This window comes from Quercus lobata, chromosome 10 (assembly GCF_001633185.2).
Source record: "Quercus lobata isolate SW786 chromosome 10, ValleyOak3.0 Primary Assembly, whole genome shotgun sequence".
Classification (NCBI taxonomy): domain Eukaryota; kingdom Viridiplantae; phylum Streptophyta; class Magnoliopsida; order Fagales; family Fagaceae; genus Quercus; species Quercus lobata.
In genome coordinates, this window is record NC_044913.1 from 41,209,640 (window position 1) to 41,231,422 (window position 21,783).

Genomic DNA, 21,783 nt, shown 5'->3' on the forward strand with positions numbered 1-21,783 from the left:
TTCACTTCAATTGATCTTTCATGCAACAATCTTGATGGGCCAATACCAGAAGAAATAGAAGTACTTAAATCGTTGTATGGTCTCAACTTGTCACACAATGCTTTCACAAGCCGAATCCCACCATCTCTAGGAAAATTAAGTAAACTTGAGTCATTGGACTTGTCAAGCAACAAGCTTACCGGTGGGATACCTATGCAACTTGCAGATAGTCTCAATTTCCTATCAGTCTTAAACCTTTCATTTAATCAATTGGTTGGGCCAATTCCATATATCAAGCAATTTGCAACATTTTCAGAAGATTCCTATGAAGGGAACAAAGGATTATGTGGGCAACCTTTGAAGGCAGAATGCGGATCTGCAGACAGAAGACCGCCAGCTCCATTTGAAGATATTCACTTAAAATCTGGGCCTTTGATTGACTGGAATTACCTGTGTGTTGAACTGGGATTTGTTTTAGGCTTTGGGATGGTCATTGGGCCGCTTGTGCTTTGGAAGAGGTGGAGGATACGGTATTACAAACACGCTGATGACATTTTTTTCAGGATCTTTCCTCAGCTGTACCTTAGGTGGGAAAAAAACCATCAAGTCCAACGACATAGGATTCGAATGCAGAGGCACTAATGTTTATTCGATGCGAGCTTTGTCAGGTAAGATGTTCGAACTATTTCGTATTCGCACTGAACATTATTGAAAAATTATATCAAACGAACACGTTTTCATATACAATTACTAATTGTCAATTAGCTATAAATTTTATTATGCAAATGGACATGTATAGATGTAGCAAGTGATCATGTCTATAGGAAAGACTAATGATTCTTTGACATCCATTTTTCACATATACATTCATGTTTTAAATATGAAAATTTCATTTTTCACCTTTTAAAATTTGTACATCAGCTCATCAATTGCAATTGTGGATATTATGTTAAACAGTGTAAGTAAAATGAGTGTTAACGAATATTTTCATTTTTTTATTTTATTTTAAATGATATGTAAAACAGCTTAGCAAATAGACATTAAATAATTATTTTTTTACGATTGCTATGTGATAAGTTGTGATTGTAATAACTACACTTTTGTATGAATCTATTACTAACCCAACCTATATCAACACCAATTAGAACATCTTACTTTAGAAGTTGTGAAAAAAAATCATGAAATTTTATTTTCTAGACTTAAATTTTTTTTTTTTAGAAGAATTTTTCTAGACTTAATTGGTATAGAGTAAAAAAGCCTTTCTCTTGAGTTTTTCCTCCTAGATGCTTTGGGAAGTGTATGATTAGAGCAACTGTATCAGTACTTCTAAAAATTTCTATCTATTTTACAAAAAGAACTTACTTTTTCTATTTTACACCATCACTTTTATAAAATACACACATCAGTTTATCTATTCTAAACATTTATTTTAATAAACTATTCATTCTATTGCATTTTTTATTATTTTAGGACTATGGCAACTGGCAAGAAGAGAGCAAAAAGAGAGAAGTAAAGGAAATTAATAAAATAATTTATACAAAACTATAGTAACCATGTATATTTACACGGTTACTGTAGTTCCTTTGTATATTTGCATAACTATAGACAAGCTGATGTGAGAGCTTTTCATGTTATATTGTGTAAATTTTATCACTTTTTTTATATTTTACAAGCATTGATGCAATTGCTCTTACATATTCAAATGCACGTTTGTGGAAGAAAATAGGGCTCTTCGGACATCAAATGGCTAATTACCCAGGTTTAGCAGTATTAATTTAGAAATAAATATATAACATAATTTTTTTAAAATTTTTTTAAAAAGGGACTCCTATGGACATTTAACCCATCATTTTGATAAGAAGTTCATTTTTTTCCCCATTTTAATTATGGCATGTGGAGATGATAAAATGGTCTGATGGGCCGACCTTAATGGGCCGGACGGATTGAAACTGTTGGGCCTGTGTAAAGATGGTCCCACGCGCCTCGCAGGCCCATCGCTCACAGGTGCAGTAAGGGCCCATGATCCGAAATCTCTATTGCCTAGAAAAAGCCCTAAGATCCAATAAAGGAAATTGTATCAGAGTCCCACATTGGAAAGATCTGGAGGTCAAGAAGAAAAGCCAACTCTCTATTACTATAAAAGGAGTAACATTCACGCAAATCAAGGTACGAAAAATTGACCCTCTTTAACGCTCTAGAGGAAAAAGGACGAATTCTGACTTGACCTTCGGAGAGTGTTTGGCCGGCACCACACTGGTGCTCTCTAAAGGTCTTCTTCCGTTCGTTCTTGGTGTGCAGGTTCGCTTTGAGTCGCGAGTACGGTGTGACTCATTGGTGACAATTTTCAACGTCATCAGTTGGCGCCGTCTGTGGGAAAGTGTAGCGCTTAATCGCTTCCTAGACAAAAGAGTTACATGGTACTCACACGCTCAATGGCAACCACGAATGACGTTCAAGAAGAAGCCCCCACGACTGCCCTTGAAAAACAGGTCAAGACGCTCGCCGCAGCCGTGGAGCGCCTAACCAAACAAAACCACGACCTAGAAGAGCAGCTGAACCAAAAGAATGCGGTGGTCAATAACCAAGGAGCGGATCAAGAAGGGACCAGCGCTGAAAGGAGAGATCAGGACGGACAGCAGGAGAGTAACGCCCCGAGCAGACCAGTGCAACGGGACGTTAACATCCCTTCCCCGACGGATACAGCTCCACAATCCATCATCGTGGAGATGCAGGCGATTAAGGAACAGATGGATGTATTGATGAATGCTCTCAAGGGTCGAGTGTCAAGTGATCTTGACGACCTTGTCAACCGGACTGACTCGCCCTTCACAACAACCGTCAACTCCTTCCCCCTGCCGAATAAGTTCCGCATGCCGAATATGGATAGTTATGACGGAGTCAAGGACCCTCTAGATCACCTAGAGACCTTCAAGACCCTGATGCATCTTCAGGGAGTGGCAGACGCGATTATGTGCAGGGCCTTTCCTACTACCCTAAAGGGCGCAGCAAGGATTTGGTTCAGCCGACTAGCACCCAACTCCATCAGCACCTTCAAGGAACTAAGTGCTCAATTTACCACGCACTTCATCGGAGGACATCGGTATAGAAAATCCACGGCTTGTTTAATGAACATCAAGCAGCGAGAGGAGGAGACGCTGCGGGCCTACATATCACGCTTCAATAAGGAAGCGCTCTCGATCGACGAAGCCGACGACAAGATATTGGTAGCAGCATTCACGAATGGGCTGAAGGGGGGTAAGTTTTTGTTCTCCCTATACAAAAACGACCCCAAGACCATGTCGGAGGTGCTTTACAGGGCCACCAAATATATGAACGCTGAGGACGCACTATTATCGCGAGAAGATAGACCCAAGAAAAGAGACAGACAGGAGGATTCCCGACAGGACCAGGGGCGGAAGAAAGGAAGGATGGGAGACCGAAGGGAGGACAGACGTCCAAAACCCATGGGCGGAAGGTTCGCAAGTTTCACCCCGCTAAACGCGCCGATTGACCAAGTCCTAATGCAGATTAAGGACGAAGGGTCCCTGACGTTCCCAGGAAAGCTGAAGAGTGACCCCAGCAAAAGGTCCAGAGACAAATATTGCTGCTTTCATCGTGACCACGGCCACGACACGGCCGATTGCTACGACTTGAAGCAGCAAATCGAAGCCCTTATCCGACAAGGGAAGCTGCAGAAGTTCGTCAACAAGGGGAGAACGGATCAACCCCCGCAGGAACAACAACTCCGCCGAGAAAACGAGCGACCAAGACCCCCAATAGGAGACATAAGAATGATAATCGGAGGAACTACTGCGACCGGATCGTCAAAGAAGGCTCGCAAAACATACCTTCGGATGGTACAGAATGTCCAGTCGACGGGCAGAGTGCCAAGGATAGCAGACAGAGAAGTCCCTATTGTTGGGTTCACGGAGGAGGATGCACGGCGCCTACATCATCCACACGACGATGCCCTCGTCGTCAGCATGCGGACAGGAGACTACAACGTGCACCGAGTGTTGATCGACAACGGCAGCTCGGCCGACATCTTGTACTATCCAGCATTCCAGCAAATGAGGATTGACAGGGAGCTGCTAATACCGACAGACGCCCCGCTCGTTGGTTTCGGAGGGAGTAGGGTATTCCCTTTGGGCTCGGTAACATTACCGGTGACAGTAGGAGATTACCCCCAACAGATAACCAGGAACGTGACATTCTTGGTGGTCGATTGCTCGTCCGCTTACAATGCTATTCTTGGACGGCCTACGCTCAACTCGTGGAAGGCGGCAACGTCAACTTACCACCTAATGATCAGGTTCCCAACGGAGTATGGGGTAGGAGAGCTACGCGGAAGTCAAGTTGCCGCACGAGAATGCTACGTAGCTATGATGGAGATGCAAGACCAAATCCAGGCTTTGAACATAGAAGAGCACCGAACGGTGGCGGAACCCACAGAGAAGCTGGAGGAGATAACTCTCGACAGTTCCAATCCGGACAGAACAACCAAGATCGGAACGCTTGCCAAACCCGCAATCCGTCAAGAACTCGTAGCTTTCTTGAGGAGCAATAAGGATGTGTTCGCCTGGAGCCATGACGATATGCCGGGAATCGATCCCTCGGTCATGGTACACAAATTGAATGTATTGCCCTCATTTCCACCCGTCCGACAAAAGAAGAGAGTGTTCGCACCGGAACGAGACCAAGCAATAGCGGAAGAGGTCCGCAAACTCCAAGAGGCAAGCTTCATCAGGGAAGTCTACTATCCCGATTGGCTGGCGAATGTGGTAATGGTGAAGAAAGCGAGCGGCAAGTGGCGGATGTGCGTGGATTTCACCGATCTTAACAAAGCGTGCCCTAAAGATAGCTATCCCCTTCCAAGAGTCGACGTCCTAGTAGACTCGACGGCTCAACACCAATTATTAAGCTTCATGGACGCTTTCTCGGGTTATAACCAGATCCGCATGCACGAGGCCGATCAGGAAAAGACTTCGTTCGTAACCAGCCAAGGACTATTCTGTTACAAAGTAATGCCATTCGGCCTGAAGAATGCAGGGGCAACATACCAAAGGCTAATGAACAAGATGTTCGCGCAGCAAATCGGGAGGAATGTTCAAGTCTATGTCGACGATATGCTGGTAAAGAGCCGGAAGGAGGAAGACCACCTGGAAGATCTTAAGGAAACGTTCGGTACGCTTCGATCCTACAACATGAAACTCAATCCGGGAAAGTGCGCATTCGGCGTAACGGCAGGCAAATTCCTAGGGTTCATGGTATCCCAGAGGGGGATTGAGGCTAACCCGGACAAAATCCGAGCCATAGTAGAGATGGCCCCCCCGCGAAATGTGAAGGAGATACAAAGCCTTAACGGCAAGATAGCGGCATTAAATAGATTCGTGTCGAGAGCCACGGACAAGTGCTTGCCATTCTTTCGCACATTAAAGAAATCCTTCGAGTGGACGGACGAGTGTCAGCGAGCGTTCGAGGAATTAAAGGCATACCTATCTTCACCACCACTATTGAGTCCCTCGCAGCCCGGTGATGAACTTTTCCTCTACTTGGCTGTCTCCTCTGTCGCCGTCAGCGCGGCCTTAATTAGAGAAGAGGATAATGCACAGAAGCCTGTATACTACGCCAGCCGGGCGCTCCGCGGTGCCGAAGAAAGATACCAACCTATGGAGAAACTGGCTTTCGCATTGGTCACGGCGGCTCGCAAGCTCAAACCCTACTTCCAAGCCCATACCGTGAACGTAATGACCGACAAGCCCTTGCGAAGGGCACTGAGTAATCCTGAAGCCGCAGGTCGACTGACGCTGTGGGCAATAGAATTGAGTGAGTTTGATATCAAGTACCGTCCGCGTGTGGCCATTAAAGGACAAGCTGTAGCCGACTTCATAGCAGAGTTTACGCGTGACGAGGACAAGGGGGCAGAGGAACCCCCCAAGTGGAGCATCTACACCGACGGGTCATCCAATCGGCGAATTGGAGGGGCCGGCATAGTGTTGCTGTCACCCGAAGGAGACAAGATCGAATGTATGGTCCGTCTCGACTTCCCCATTACCAACAATGAAGCAGAATACGAAGCGGTGGCGGCAGGACTAGACCTAGCCAAAGCCGCCGGAGCTGAAAGTGTGGCCGTCCATTGCGACTCTCAGGTCGTGACCAATCAAGTAAACGGAGACTATGAATGCAAGGGGGAAAGGTTGAAGAGATATCTTGATCAAGTGAGGGCAAGAGTTAACGGGCTAAAAGCGACGGTCGTCCAAATCCCCAGGGGAGAAAATGAGCTCGCCGATCGGCTAGCCAAAGCCGCCTCAGCAGAACATGTGACGACACCGGGTAATGTACTTTCCTTTGTTCAACTCTTTCCACTAATAGACCCCGACAATATGCAGGAGATACGCTCTGAAAGAAACTGGACCACCCAGATAACTTCATACTTGAAGGACGGGTTACTGCCACAAGAGAAGGAGGCAGCGAGGAAGCTGAAAGTCCAAGCGGCAAGATTCGTCCTGATAAAAGACATTCTTTACAAGAGAGGTTTCTCCCGCCCTTACCTAAGATGCCTCGGGGTTGAGGAGGCAGACTACGTAATGAGGGAAGTACACGAAGGAATATGCGGGAACCACTCTGGATCGCGGTCGTTGGTGCACAAACTGGTACGGGCTGGCTATTACTGGCCAACCATGCAGAAGGATGCCGAGTCTTACGTTAAAAGCTGCGACAAATGCCAGAGGTTCAGCAATTTTATCGGACAGCCAGCTGAGGAGCTGACCCCTATGACGGCTCCATGGCCGTTCGCTCAGTGGGGACTGGATATCATGGGACCTTTCCCAACGGCGGTAAGGCAGCTAAAGTTCTTGGTAGTGGGTATTGACTACTTCACAAAATGGGTAGAAGCGGAACCCTTGGCCACCATTACAGAAAAGAACATTAGAAGTTTTGTTTGGCGGTGCATCGTATGCAGGTTTGGTATTCCTAGAGTCCTTGTCTCGGATAACGGGAGGCAGTTCGACAACGGCCACTTCCGGGATTTCTGCACACAGCTAGGAATAAAAAACCACTACTCATCACCCGCCCATCCTCAGGCCAATGGCCAGGTTGAAGTCACGAACCGATCCCTGCTAAAGATTATCAAGACTCGGCTCGAGGGGGCAAAGGGAATATGGCCCGAAGAATTACCGAGCATACTATGGGCATACAGGACAACGGCGAGGACTCCGACAGGAGAGACGCCATTCCGACTGACATACGGGAGTGAGGCGGTCATCCCCGCAGAAGTTGGTCTCACAAGTTACAGGGTTCACAACCATGACGAAGGCAGGAACGACGAATCTATGAGGCTACAGCTGGACCTGATAGATGAGGTAAGGTCGGCGGCGGAGCAAAGGATCGCAAGATACCAGGATCGCATGGCCAGACATTACAACTCCCGGGTCCGACACAGAGACTTCCAAGTAGGAGACCTGGTACTCAGGAGGGTCATGGGTGCAGCTAGAGACCCTACACAGGGAAAACTCGGCCCCAACTGGGAAGGACCTTACAGAGTCACGGCATGGAAAAGGAAAGGAACATACCACCTGGAGACTACAGAGGGGGAGAAGCTACCGCATCCATGGAATGCTGAACATTTGAGGAAATACTACCAGTGATAGTAACACGGCGAACGGCAACCAATTTTCCATTTGGCTTTTATTAACTATTTATAAGTTTTTTCTTTAAACTGTGTTTCTCTTGCTACAATCTTGTCGTGCCTTTTTTAAGCCCAAGGGGGCAGGCACTTTTCCTTTACGCATCTCTATAATTAGATACAATTATCATCTTCTTCTACTTGGATGTCATTACAATTGTCCTCAAAGTTAACGAATGCTAGTTAAAAGTCCACAAGATAGACGGACACAAAATAAAGTCCACAAGATGGACGGACCATCTTACACGGGTGTCACCATCCTACATAGATGATTACTTGAAATCTACAAGATGAACGTCCGACGGATCACCAAAACGGTGAGAATTATACAAGTCCATAAATTGGATGGTATAGCCTCCACAAAGTGGACGGATCACCAAAACGGTGAGAATTATACAAGTCCATAAATTGGACGGTATAGCCTCCACAAAGTGGACGGATCACCAAAACGGTGAGCAATTCTACAAGTCCATAAAATGGACGGTACAGCCGCCACAAAGTGGACGGATCACCCAAAACGGTGAGTAATTTAATAAGTTCATTAATTGGACGGTATAGCCTCCACAAAGTGGACGAATCACCAAAACGGTGAGAATTATACAAGTCCATAAATTGGACGGTATAGCCTCCACAAAGTGGATGGATCACCAAAACGGTGAGTAATTCTACAAGTCCATAAAGTGGACGGTACAGCCGCCACAAAGGGGACGGATCGCCCAAAACGTTGTATAAATTATATACATACATAAAGCGGACGGTGTAGCCGCCACAAAGTGGACGGATCACCCAAAACGGTGAGTAATTTAATAAGTTCATTAATTGGACGGTATAACCACCACAAGGTGAACGGACCATCGACTTGATAAAAAACTGCCCATAAAAGTGGACGGATAGTATATCGTATACGTCATAGACGGGTCCGATTAAAGGAACCTCATTCGGCATAGCGGACTCTCCGTCACCCTGAGCTGCTTCGTCTCCAAAGAGGTCCTCCGTATTTTCTGAGGCGACGGGCAGAGCAGACGTCTGATCTTGATCAGTGAGTGTTATCATGGACACGTCCAGATCTGGGTAGGCCTTTTTTACCTGACGGAGTGCATCGTCAAAACCTTGAAGGAACGATCCCCCAAGCTCTTTCAGCAAAGCCTCAGAGTCGCGATACTCTTTGACGGCGTCCTCCCTGGCCTGACGGAGCTTTTTCTTCAAATCCTTCACTTCATCATCCTTACCCTTCAAGGCCTTCCCAGCTTCTTCCGTCCTCTGTTCAAGCTCTTTTCTGGTCTTCTCAGACAGTTCAAATTTAAGCTCCTCCTCCGTCTGCCCAGCTTTTGACCGAACACGTTCCAGAGCCGCTTCACGGTTGAGGCAACGGTCCATCAAGCCCTTCATCATAACCAAGGACTGAAATAAACAAAATTAAGAGGGGTTAAATATAAAACTAAGAGCGGACGGACAAACGCTGACGGATAAAAAGGTTACCTGTCCAACGGTGAATAAACCCGTCTCCCCCATTGCCTCCGTCGAATGATTCCCCAGGTCCTCGTAGTCTTCTGCGGAAATTATCGACGAAAGCTTCTCCAAAGCAAACTTCGAGTCGTCACGGAGAAGGGGAGGGGGTTTCTCCTCGCTGACGGGTGGGGCTTGCATGAAGCCCTTACCAGATCTGTGTTTGGCTGGGGTGACGGCTTTAGAACCCTCAGCCATCAGGCCCACAACGGGTTCCAATGAAACCTTCGGCTGCTTGAATGGACGGTCGGACTTCGGCGGTTGCTTCCTCTTGGCCGACGACCCCGGCGCCTTGGGAACTACAACCTCACCCGTCTTCTTTTGCTCGACGGCCAGCGTTTTTATCATTGCCCTTCTCTTCGCGTCGTCCATTTCTGCAATACAGGACGGATGAGTATGTTCTCAAAATTAAAGGCTATTTTCAAAGGTAAAAGCTGACGGACTTACGTTTGTGTATTCTTTCGTCGTATGCAATGGCCTCGCGTGTAGGTTCTGGACCGTCACAATACCAGTGTATTGTTTTCGGATTCACTAACTTGGCCCAGGTCCTCTCTTCCGGCTTACTTTTTCTGCAAATCTTTTCAAGGAAGCTGAATTCTTCAAGGCTAACTTGCGGGCGCCGTCTACCTGCAGAGAGAGAGACGACTAAGACATACAAAAAAAATGGACGGATATGAAAAGCATTGCAAAATTAAGACGGGTGCATACGCGATTGATTTATCATTGCCCAGGTTGTGTCAACGGGCAGATACTCCGTCTCCCTTGGACGGTTCATCCATCTGTCACCCTCAAGGAAGAAGTAACGACTCTTCCAGTCTCTGTTTGAGTCTGGGGTCTCAAAGATCACCTTCAACAAGGGGCTCCGACTAGCAAAACTATACATTCCCCTTGATCCAGAAATCTCGTCTGGACGGTAACAGTGAAGAAATTCACGGACCGTCAGTCTCCTTTCTCCATTCGACATGGCACTATACAGAATCTCCATGGCTATGAAGACCCTCCAAGCGTTAGGGGATATCTGTGTGACGGACAACCCCAGATAGTGCAAGAGTTCTCTATGAAGTGTTGAGAGCGGGAACCAAAGTCCTGCCTTCAACGCCTGTTCGTATACTCCGACACCCTCAACCCCTTCATAGTAACACTTCTCCGACACATAGGGTAGACGGATGGAAACATAGTCTGGTATTTGAAAGTTGGTTCTGAAAGTACTGAAATGTCTCTCCCTGATGACGGATGTGAACCTATGCACTGTCCACTCTGGCAGCGTGATGAACTGCCTTAGTCCATCAGCACCTACAACGGACTCCGGTTTCTGATTCCCGTCGTCATCAGAACCCTCCATTTCGACTATCTCCACATCCTCATTTGTTGAGGACGAAGAGGAGGCAGACGGACTCCTATCTTCGCCGGGGCTCTCTTGGTCTTTATGACCGGACGGGTATACATCTTCGTATTCCGCCCCGTCACGAACCACCGACTGGTTACTTGACGCAATAGACATTTCCTACAATTGACGATGAAACCTAAGACTGACGGGTTTGAAAACATTGACGGGTATAGTAATCCTAACAACAATGCTTGGACGGAAATGTAACTTGATTATTGTATGAAAGTAAATACTTACCTCCCTTGGCGGAGGATGGGTGCCGGTTGTTGTAATCGGGGGATGCTCGTCCTCAACGGGGTGCTCTGACAAAGTTGACGGTTTCGCTCTGACAGACGATTTCTGGTTGAAAATTGTGTAAATGGGATTGAGGCGCCTTATATATATATAGAAGATGCATGGAAGACGAAGCGACACTTCGATCCCATACAACGGCCAATCAGAGATTGACACGTGGCATGCTCAATAAATGCTGACAACCTGTCAGTACGCATCGACGGATTGTACCCTTCATGTAACCGTCAACTTGATGAATCTTCTTCTGACGGATTTATCTATCTGCAACCGTCATTACATCTTGCATGAATCCGTCGACCAGTTTAAACATTGACGTATCACGGAGTGCATTCCGTCATAAAAGGACCCGTCATACACCACGTTGGGATCGTCACCCCATTGATCCTTAGCCTAAAGCGGACGGACCATTGGGGTGAAGGAGGCAACTGGAGATGATAAAATGGTCTGATGGGCCGACCTTAATGGGCCGGACGGATTGAAACTGTTGGGCCTGTGTAAAGATGGTCCCACGCGCCTCGAAGGCCCATCGCTCACAGGTGCAGTAAGGGCCCATGATCCAAAATCTCTATTGCCTAGAAAAAGCCCTAAGATCCAATAAGGGAAATTGTATCAGAGTCCCACATTGGAAAGATCTGGAGGTCAAGAAGAAAAGCCAACTCTCTATTACTATAAAAGGAGTAACATTCACGCAAATCAAGGTACGAAAAATTGACCCTCTTTAACGCTCTAGAGGAAAAAGGACGAATTCTGACTTGACCTTCGGAGAGTGTTTGGCCGGCACCACATCGGTGCTCTCTAAAGGTCTTCTTCCGTTCGTTCTTGGTGTGCAGGTTCGCTTTGAGTCGCGAGTACGGTGTGACTCATTGGTGACAATTTTCAACGTCATCAGCATGCTTCTTGATTTGCAGTGGTCAGTGGAAGTTTTACTCCTCTCAAGCAATTTCGTCACCTTGATGTTCCATGACATCAACAGAAAGGTTGCTTGCCTCTGTAACATGTGATGCAGAATAACATGTTGGAGTTGTTAATTATCCTTAGTTTAATAATTTTTCATGCAACAGCTTTTTATTTATTACCTTTATTAGTATTGTTGTTAAAGTAAGGGACATGAGATTGTTGCCTATACCAAGAATGAATTTCTGACTATATGGTATGCAATGAATTTTTTGAAGTTGGGGAGCTTGTCCATGTTTTCATCTTTTGATGCAAAGTACTGGTTTTCAGTAAGCTCCATTGGCAATTGCTTGCACTGTTTACATTTTTCTTTTTTCTTTTTTTAGAAGGGCTTGCACTGTTTACTTGATATGTTAATTATTCTCTATTTTATTGGGTTAATTTCACTTCTTTTTTTGCTTGGTCTGCTTTGGCTCCTAATCTTGAGCCCCTTTTTCTTGGCCTCAAACTTGAATTTTTCTTGGGGTCCTTGCCTTTTCAAATACTTAAGGAGTTAGGCCTTGCCCTCTTTTGCGTCAAGAATTCAAAAAAAGTTTTGAACTAATTCACTAAGAATAAATATTCTCATAATTATCTATTCATACAACATGCCTTTTGAATTCTAAAAACTAAGAATTGTGGGAGGAAAATTTTTCCACAAAAAAAAAATTGTGGGAGGAAAAGGGTAGAAATTAAGGAGTAGCAATTAGGGGTGTTCATGAAACAGCTTGGAGCGCACCTAAACTGACCAAAATTACCTTCAAAATGGAGTAACCACATTGACCTGTAGGTAGAGGTGAAAAAACCGCACAACACAATGTGATGCGGTGTGGTTTGCGGTTCATCATTAAGAAAATTACACAACCGCACCCATATATATATATATATATATGTGTGTGTGTGTGTGTGTGTGTGTTTTATTTCATATTCAATATTATTTTTTTAAAATTTAACATATGTTAAATATATTTAGTATATATTTGTAATATATATGAAAACCTACCAAAATGCGCTGCATCACATGGTGTCTGTTCTATAAAAGTGCAGTGCGTTGAGGGTTTTGGGAAAATTGCACCGTGCAGTGCCCCATACAGTCATGTTTGCACCCCTGCATTATTTAGCTGATATGTTAATTATTCTTCATTTTAGAGGTAATAGATATTTTAATGAAAGGTTTTAATTGTGCAGTTAAGTGGGTTTTGTATCTTTTTCTTGACACAAAATTCTTTCTTCGGGTCTGATATGTTGTCTCATACATAAATCTTTGTCACAAATTTTCAAGCTCATCCTTGATATTATATCTACTAAAACGTATTTGGAAGATACATTTTCTTCCTTTGAGCTTCTTTATATCTTGTAATCAGATTCCTACATCATAATTTCCTCTCATAATTATCGGATAAATATATGACAAATATACATATTGTTCGGGCAAAATATCCCAAGTCATGCAGTAGCCTCAATTCGGAAAAATTAGCTTCAGGACACCATATTGAGTTCACTATTAAAATCACCTTTATTAGCACCAATCACAACATAATCCCTCGGCATTACTCTTTTTGAGTAAAAACACAGCTGATAAGGAAACCACAGAAAAGCTCCAAAGGTGCAAGCAAGAATGAATTGTACCTTTGCCCTCTCAATGTGAATTTCTCTGATCAGAGAGCTAACACACCTCTCACCACTTTCTGGGCAGAGGCAAATTGGTGAACTTTCATTCAGTGACATTTTTCTTGAAAAGGGGTAGAAATAGAGAGTTGAGCTCTCTCAAGCAGATTCTTTCTTTTACGAATATATTTGACTAGTTACCAACAAGGCAAATCAATGAAACTTGAACCTAACAGCATATGTTCAAGTTGACAGCAGTGTACTACCCTTTGCTTTCAACTTGGACTCTAGACCAAAAAACTTCAATCCAAACACCACCAAGTCTGCAGTCTTCTTCTTCATCGTAGACAATCATATTGGCTTCTGTTAAAAGTTTGCAGTCTCTCAAATTCGAAAAATCCTTCCTTGCCTCCTCTATTGTCCCGTACTTACACATGCCAGAGATGATAGCAGAGTATATAACCTCATCAGGAGGACAACCCTGTTGCATCATTTTCAGTACCTCAATCACCTTCTCAGCTCCACCTGATTTACAGGCATGGACAACAGAAAGTGTATACTTAAACTCCATAGGGCCACTCGTAACATTGGCTAAGCAATCGTGAACAAGCATCATAGCAGCATCAATGTCTCCGGTCTTGCAGAGCCCTTTAGCAAGAGCACAATAAGCAGCAACAGAAGGAACCAAAGACATCTCCATGATTTTATTATAACACAGACATGCTTTTTCAATATCACAAATCTCAACAAAACATTCAATAGCAATACTATAAGTCAATGAGTCAGGTTCAAAATCTGATTCCTTTACTTCATCAAAGCGTGATATCACCTTTTTGAACTCCCCCTTCTTATGAAGTGCCCCCATAAGAATATTGTATATGGAAACACTACAATAACCTCTTTTTTTCAAGTCCTCAAATACTTCCACAGCCATCATTGTCCTCTCCTCCTTCCCAACCACAAAAGCAAAGAACTTTGAAAGATCATCAATGACACAAAATCCCAATTTCTCCATTTGGGTTAACAATTTACAGAACTCATCCATCCTTCTCATCTCTGCATACAAAACCAAAATTGGATTCACAGTCACAAACTCCAGCTCAAGACCTTCCTGAACCATGACCTGAAAAACCTTATAAGCCTTATCAACTCGCTTCACACCACACAAACCTTCGATAATCGAATTATAAATCCCCAAATCAGCTCTATACCCAGAATCCACCAAATCCTTCAACAAACCACAAGCAAACCCCACTTTCCCATCTGCCACAAACGCCTCAACCAATGATCCATATATCGCCCTATCAATCAAACAACTTTTCTCCTTCATCTCCCTAAACAACTCATACCCTTTCTCCACTCTCCCACCTTTACACAATGCGGTAACCAAAGTCGTACAAGCCATCGCGTCCGGCTCCACCTTATCCTTCTTCATTTCCTCCCAAACCCTCAAACACCCATCCAAATTCCCTGCTTCAACCAACACCCTCACCATCGCCGTGTACACAAACACATCCGGCGTACACAAATTCTCCCTCATTTTACTCAAAACCTTCAACATTTCATCAATTCTCTCAACTTTGCACAACCCTTTAATCAAAACCATAAAAGTAACACTCTCTTCAACCAAACCATCATTCCTAAAATCATCATAAACCGAAACCACCAAATCCACATACCCATTTCTCATCAAAGCATTAATGATCCTATTATACAAAAAAACCCAAGGCTTGACATTGAATTTCTTCATCTTCTGATACACCTAGAAAACCCGAAGGGGCCGATTGGCGTCGGAGTGGAATCGGATAAGGATTTCGAACTGTTTTTCGGTGGGGGGTTTGTTTTGGGAGATCATGAGTTCGGGCAATTGATTGGCGGAGCAGAAACGGTTAGAGCGGTTGAGGCAATAGGCGAAGGCATTGTAGGAAGCGAAAGTGTGGTGGAAGCCTTTTTGTTTGGAGGCCTAGTGGAAGAACTTGGACGCGAGATTCAGGTCGGGTTGGGATTTGAGGACTTCAGCGACAAGGTCCGGAATGACACGGCAGTGTTTGTTGAGGTCAGAGACGATGGGTGGGCCCCAGTGGTTTTGGTTTTTGCGAAATGAGTCGGTGATGTATCGGGCGATCGGAGAGAGGCAGATGAAAGAGGAGGAGGAGGGTGAAGAGTTTTTGGTGGTGTTGGTGGGGGGAGAATGTTGTGGGTCCCAGTGGTGGAGATTGAATGGTTGGGGATTGGGGGGAGGAGAGGGTTTATGGAGGGAGAGGGATTGGCGGTTGGAGAAGAGGCCACCGCGGACGGTGGGGCGGTGTTGGGAGGGTTTACGGTGGCCGTAGAAGAAGTAGAATTTAATTTTTTGGTTTTAGTTTTAGGGTTTGGGAATTGGGGGCTGAGGGTGAGGGTGAGGAGGCATTTCTATGTTTTGTTTTTTCTTCTTTCATTGATTTCTTTCACCACAACTCATCAGCTTCCAACTTCTCTTAACGCTCTGTATGTTTCGACGTAAAAAATTTTCAAATGTAAAATATTTTACATGTAAAAAATTTTACATGTAACTATTTGCAGGAAAAAATTTTCAAGTGTTTGGATTGACCTCAATACTAGAAAATGCAAATACAAACTAACAACCGCCAACCACCACAAACCCAATCACCATAGTCACCACCAGCCACCTAAATCACAAATCGGAGAGAAAAAAATAACAAAAGCCAACTAGCCACCACAGCCTGCCCAACCACCACTACCCACAAACCCACCCAGTCACCCACAGTCTAGATAAGAGATCTTAGCAGTGGCGTTTGTAGCTTTCAAAACCAGATCCAACCAACGAGCAGCGGTGATAAGGCTCACCTCGAGCCTCTCACGGCGACTTCTCCAATGACAAAACAGACCGAAATCTGATGTTGGTGCCACCAGAATGGAGGTGAAGGGCGGCGAAAGGTGCTAGCGGAGTGGAGGCAGAGAGTGGCTGTTAGGTGTTGTTGCTGGTTTGGGCTAGTGTGAGAGATGATGAGTAAAGTATGAGAAAGGGAGAGACTCGAGTGTGAGGCTGTGAGATTTTAGTAAAATATTTTACACTTGTTTTTTTGGTAAAATATTTCACAAGTTTTTAACAACAAAGTTTTAGTCAAAGGAAGATATTTTACAACTTTGACTATATTTTACATGCAATCAAACACTTGAAAATGGGAAAATATTTTACGAAAAATATTTTACATTGAAACAAACAAAGCGTAAGTGACCCAAATTACACTTTTATGTTGTTGCTGACTTATTGGTTGGGCACTTGGGTTGTGTTTTAAACACACAACACAAGAGTCAAATCTTAGACTCACTTTGGTGTTTTGTTTGGGGATTTCAGTTGCTATTTTTTTTCTTTTTTAGAGCAATTTTAGTTGATACTTGGCTGTAAAACTTTGTCTCAACTGGTCTTTTGCAATTATACAGTAAAAAACCTAGACGTTTGAGTTTGCTGTGAGTGTAAGTCTTATTCATCAAGAAAAGTTATGCATTAAAAAAAAAAAAAAAAAAAAAAAAAAATTTCTTTTAAGAAAGCATTATTTCGTAACTACATTTTTGTAGTTCTTTGAAGCTATTAAGAAAGTATGATTATTAGAGCAAACAGATATGCATGCAAAACATGACTATTGGTAATAAACTAATAATATTATATCCCAATCCTGGGTAATCTTTGTATTTTTTTTTTTTTTGGTTAGTGGGAGTTGATCTTTGTATTTGGTAGACTGAAATTAGCTATTGCTGGTATAGTTGGCTCGAATTATAAAAGTCAATCTTTAATTTTCTTTTATAAAAAGACTAAAATTTCATTAAACAGAAAGAAAATAAATTACACTAGTTGAAATAACAAAGACTCTTCATTCTAAGATACATACTGCTCAACACCTAAAGCGTATTTTGTTTGCTAACAAATGAGTCGGGTGTTCTGCAAGAATTCTTTATATTATTATTTTTTTGAGCATATTGCATACTCTTATTAATGGGAGCCGGACATTGTATAACTCATTAATCTTTTTTTTTTTTTTCTTTTTTTGATTAAAAAAAATAGAGGTTTGCTAGGTTATGCTAGCCCCCGGGTAAGGCGCTAGAGTTGGACTTAGGTGCGAACCAACTCATTTGGATGCCCACCAACAGACTCCTGCTGGCAGCAGGACTCAAACCTAGTTGGGTTAGACGAAGCGTCCGAGCCTTACCAGCTAAACCAAGCCCCCGTTGGCTTATAACTCATTAACTGTACCATACATCCATATTCTTTTAGGCCAACTATGAATTTTCAACATATTAATCAAGCTTTCACCATATCATTCTTCATCATTCCATTCTATTCAAAGCCCCCCTCTATTATTTCCATAATTAACACGTTATCACCGATCTACTTGCCATGCAATTGTCTATAACTACTATAGAAATGCATTGTTACAAGATAAGCTAAATTTAAAATTTTTGTCATATATTTTTAGAACATTTATCTCACAAAATATGAAAAATGCATGACACAAAACGAATATGCAAAAATAAAAAATCATTACCAAAAACCTATTTGGCAACATATAATGTCAAACTAAAAGATCTAACAAATTCCCATTAAAAAGTGAACATTCTAGGACCTTTTTTTGGTAATGGGGGTGTCCAAAACTCTCTTTAAAAACCTAACTATTCTTTCATGGGTATAATCCCTATTCCACACACCGAGTATTACAAGAAGGGATCCCATGGGAGTAGACCCAAGTTGCTGTCTAAGACTCTAAATATTTCAAACCTAAGGCCTTATAGATCTCGCGAGACCTTTGGAACCACCAGACCAACCCCTTAAGGTTGTATGGACTTCTAATAAATCATGAGATTGTATAGCCTAAATTCCCAAGAATCCAAATAATGTTTAAACACTAATTAAACTTTTTAAACTTACTCCTTCAACCATTAAACATAGATAAACTATTCATTGAAATAGTTGATTAAGTAATTACATACATCAGTCAAAGGTTCACTTCCATTACATCCAACCATAAAGTTGGCAACCACAATCCAAGTTATCATCCCCGGGCAAGCACAAAACATCAATACTTCATCCAAAGTTTCTGGTCGCCAAAAACAAAAGAACCCTACAGGCTAACATTTTTTCCTAATATCAACAAAACCCCCCTACGAACTCTCATTAACAGCCTTGTCAATTTCTTCAACATGATCTCGGAGTACATTCCACTGCACAAAAAAGAATCAATGAGTGAATTGCCTTCATAAACCACTAAACTAAGCAAAAGCAAAGTGACACATACCTGATCCATGGTAAGTGAGATTCCTGAAAACAAGTACAAGAACATCAATGTGGGTCGTAGTTTTTTTAACAGGAAAACACAAAAGTACTTAAGACAACTCACAACTTATTAAAAAGAGACATAATGTGACAAAGCCCATTTGAAAGGAAGATGTGTTATGAAAAAGCCTTTTTTAACTCAAAAAGTTTTTTTTTTCTTTGCTTTACAAGCAATCTTAAATTTTATTAGGCTCTCCAAAAGAGAGAAATATGTATTTCCTAGATGCTAATCATGTGTAAAACAATTTGGGATAGTAAAAAAAGAGTCTTTATTTCTTGATTAATTTTAATGAATACTTGCCTCAAGAGTAAAAAACCAACCGAAACACACATCAGTCACAAATCCCAATCACTAAAAGAAAAGAAAACAAAAAGGAACAACCCTAAATTAAGATTGGCTACTCACAAGGTTTGTGACTTTTTCATAGAAAGCAAGTTATAATTATAGGCTGACATTGTCATTCTACAGGGTCAGGTGACAAGATGAAATACCTGACTTAATACTTTTTTCCCCCCTGAAAACTAATAAAATTAATTGGAAGAAATATGGAAAGACACAACCCATGATGAAAATGGGAAGTACACTAGAGGGATGAAAGAAAAATGATACTCCCCCCAACCCCTACCCTGTGAAAACAACATTGAAGTCCCAATAACTGAGTCCAATTAGAGGAAGTCAACAAAGAAATACTAGGGTGCTCCTTGCCAACTCAATGTATGAATTCAAAACCTGATGCTATTGGATTGGAGTCTAAAATGGAAAGTAGAAATAAAGGCAAATGCATTAAGAATGAAAAAATAAATAAAAAAGATCTGTATACTTTCATGATAATTATTGATCAGAACCAGCAGTGCTCTCCTCCAAGATTAAGCTAGAGTTGAGCAATACTGTGAAATGCTCAGGAGATATAGATACTGAAAGTTCAATGTACTACAATATGTGCTGGAAGATGGTAAGCTTGATTGAATGTAAAAAAACTGATATATCATGATACAATAGAAGTTTTCATGGTCTCTGTAATTGGTTTACTATTTTTATTTATAAATTTTCCAAGATATGTAATACAAGAGAGGTTTTTAAACATATAAGAATTGGTGCCAAGGAACAACATACTACCAACATCGGTAAATGTTGAGATCAAAAGGAGGGTCATCTATAGGAATAAGAAGGCATTCTGCCATTTTTTTTCCTTTTTTATGAATGAAAAAACTTCACTGATCAAAATACAGTACAAGCTGCATAAGCAGCAAACACAAACTTGAGTCCAGGCTAACCGACAAACACAAACTTGAGTCCAGACTAACCAACAAGAAAATGCTAAACTGCCTTCAAAACCCCGAACAAACCCAAGTCAAAACTAACACCAAGCTGCGAAGGGCACCTACCACAGAACAAGAACAAAGCAAGAAAGCAGCAAAATAAAGCCAGACCCACAACTCAACCTACAGAAGCAAAACCATACCTAACATTAAAATACAACAGCTACTTGAGCAGCACATCTAAAAGAATTCTCCAAATTCAGCAAAGAATTCTATTCCAAGATAAAATCCTGAATTTCTTCTTAGCTGTTACTCTTCCTCAAACATCTTGCACAATTGAGTTAACTATTTCTACAATTCTGCTTCAGTTCCATCTCTCCCATTATGTATTGTCGCAATCCTATCTGTCCAAATATGATAAATTTAAACAACCCAAGCAAATTTACTTATTAGAATTTGCAAACTATCATCCTTAAGGTTGTTCAACTAATTTAGCTCATCACTTCAGCTGTCAACCTGCCATGAGCCTACCACAACAACATTTGATCAAAATTTCCCTCCACATTCTCCTGGTAACAGAACATTAAAAAGATATGATCTCTTGATTACATTTTGTTTATACCAACAAAAAAATAAAAAACCCACAGCATGTCACCCTTCTAACCCCATGTAGCCATTCTATCCCTTGTGACTAATTGATCTTTAATGGTCGCAGAAGGCCAAGCCTATTGCCCATTACACAATCTGATAAAGTCATTCTAACATTATTAGAAAAAGGATTGTGATTTAGAAGTGATGTTTTATACAGGATGTCTCCTGGGCAAAAGTAAGTGATAGATTGCACTCTAAAATAGGGCTGGCTCAACGGATACTTTTTTTTTTCCATAAGTCAATTGTTACAGCAAGTGAGCTCTCTTTGTAAAGGATGTCAAATAATTCTACTGAGCTACAAGACTCCATTTTGTTCACCAAATTAACACCAGTTACCACAACTTGATGAAGTGGTCGGCTGTCAGTGATGAACAATTACTTCCATATGAACCCAACAATTTTTCTCCACCACTCACAATCAAGCACCTCAAAGTTATGGCACAGAAGCTGCGTCCCTATACTTTCTACTAAATTAAGAGAAAACCCATCACACAAAACAGTATTGAAAACCCTAAGCAGTACCCAAATTTATAGGAAAGCATATAAAAGTGTCAATCTGGACATAAATAACCAACAGTAACAAACAAACAGAATCCAACACATACCCAATTCAACAAAACCAAATATTGAAACATGAATCCTAAAATAATAATTAAAAAGGGACCTTTTTTGCCAGGGAGTTGCTTGCCATCTTTGTTGTAATACTCACGAATGTCCACAACAACCTTGCCTTGCCAAGTCCTCACCGTCACTCTCCTATTCCTCGATATCTAAACGAACACATTATTTCAAAAACAAAAGCAATTTAGGTTACAAACCCTAGAAATATATACATACATAGAAACAAAGATACGAAGCTATAGAGAAAGAGATAAGGACCTCGCAAACGACGATGTTGTCAGCAGAGTCATCGTCAGAGTCCTTCTTGGAGTTGGAGTTGAAGGTTCTCTTCTTAGGGGGCGCTTGGCCTTCAAGCTCGCCTTCCGATGCGTACTCCTCCTCCTCTTTTCTCTTTCCCCTAAACCCCGAAGCCATTTCTATCACTCTCTCTCTCTTTCTCTTTCTTCTGATTCTTTCTCTCTCTCTCTCTCTCTCTCTCTCTCGGTGTTTCTCTTTCGCTCTGTGTGAAGAAATGGAAAATGAAATAAAATT

The 21,783-nt window shown here is 42.3% G+C and overlaps 1 protein-coding gene, 1 long non-coding RNA gene and 1 pseudogene across 2 annotated transcripts; 1 reads left to right on the forward strand and 2 right to left on the reverse strand.

The window, feature by feature from the left end:
- The first annotated feature begins 3 nt into the window (after positions 1-3).
- Positions 4-12,077, forward strand: LOC115963227. Its single transcript, XR_004085757.1, has 2 exons — positions 4-647; positions 11,759-12,077. It is a non-coding gene; the product is annotated as an uncharacterized LOC115963227 (long non-coding RNA).
- A 1,152-nt stretch (positions 12,078-13,229) lies between these two features.
- Positions 13,230-15,735, reverse strand: LOC115964763 (annotated as a pseudogene).
- Positions 15,736-18,296: 2,561 nt separating this feature from the next.
- LOC115965990 (RNA polymerase II transcriptional coactivator KIWI-like) lies at positions 18,297-21,783 on the reverse strand. The gene is made up of 4 exons (XM_031085325.1): positions 21,511-21,783; positions 21,296-21,401; positions 18,683-18,705; positions 18,297-18,608 (listed from the first exon to the last, which is right to left on the reverse strand). The coding sequence occupies exons 1-4, from the start codon at positions 21,664-21,666 to the stop codon at positions 18,549-18,551; spliced, it is 345 nt and encodes a 114-aa protein (XP_030941185.1). The 5' UTR covers positions 21,667-21,783; the 3' UTR covers positions 18,297-18,548.

What these genes read in the sequence shown, in the direction of transcription:
- LOC115965990 (XM_031085325.1), bottom strand. Translation starts at nt 21,666, where the DNA reads ATGGCTTCGGGGTTTAGGGGAAAGAGAAAAGAGGAGGAGGAGTACGCA. An exon ending in GCAACTCCCTGGCAAAAAAG is followed by an intron (nt 18,706 to 21,295) that starts GTCCCTTTTTAA and finishes ACTTGTTTTCAG; the next exon opens with GAATCTCACTTACCATGGAT. An exon ending in TCTCACTTACCATGGATCAG is followed by an intron (nt 18,609 to 18,682) that starts GTATGTGTCACT and finishes TTTTTTGTGCAG; the next exon opens with TGGAATGTACTCCGAGATCA.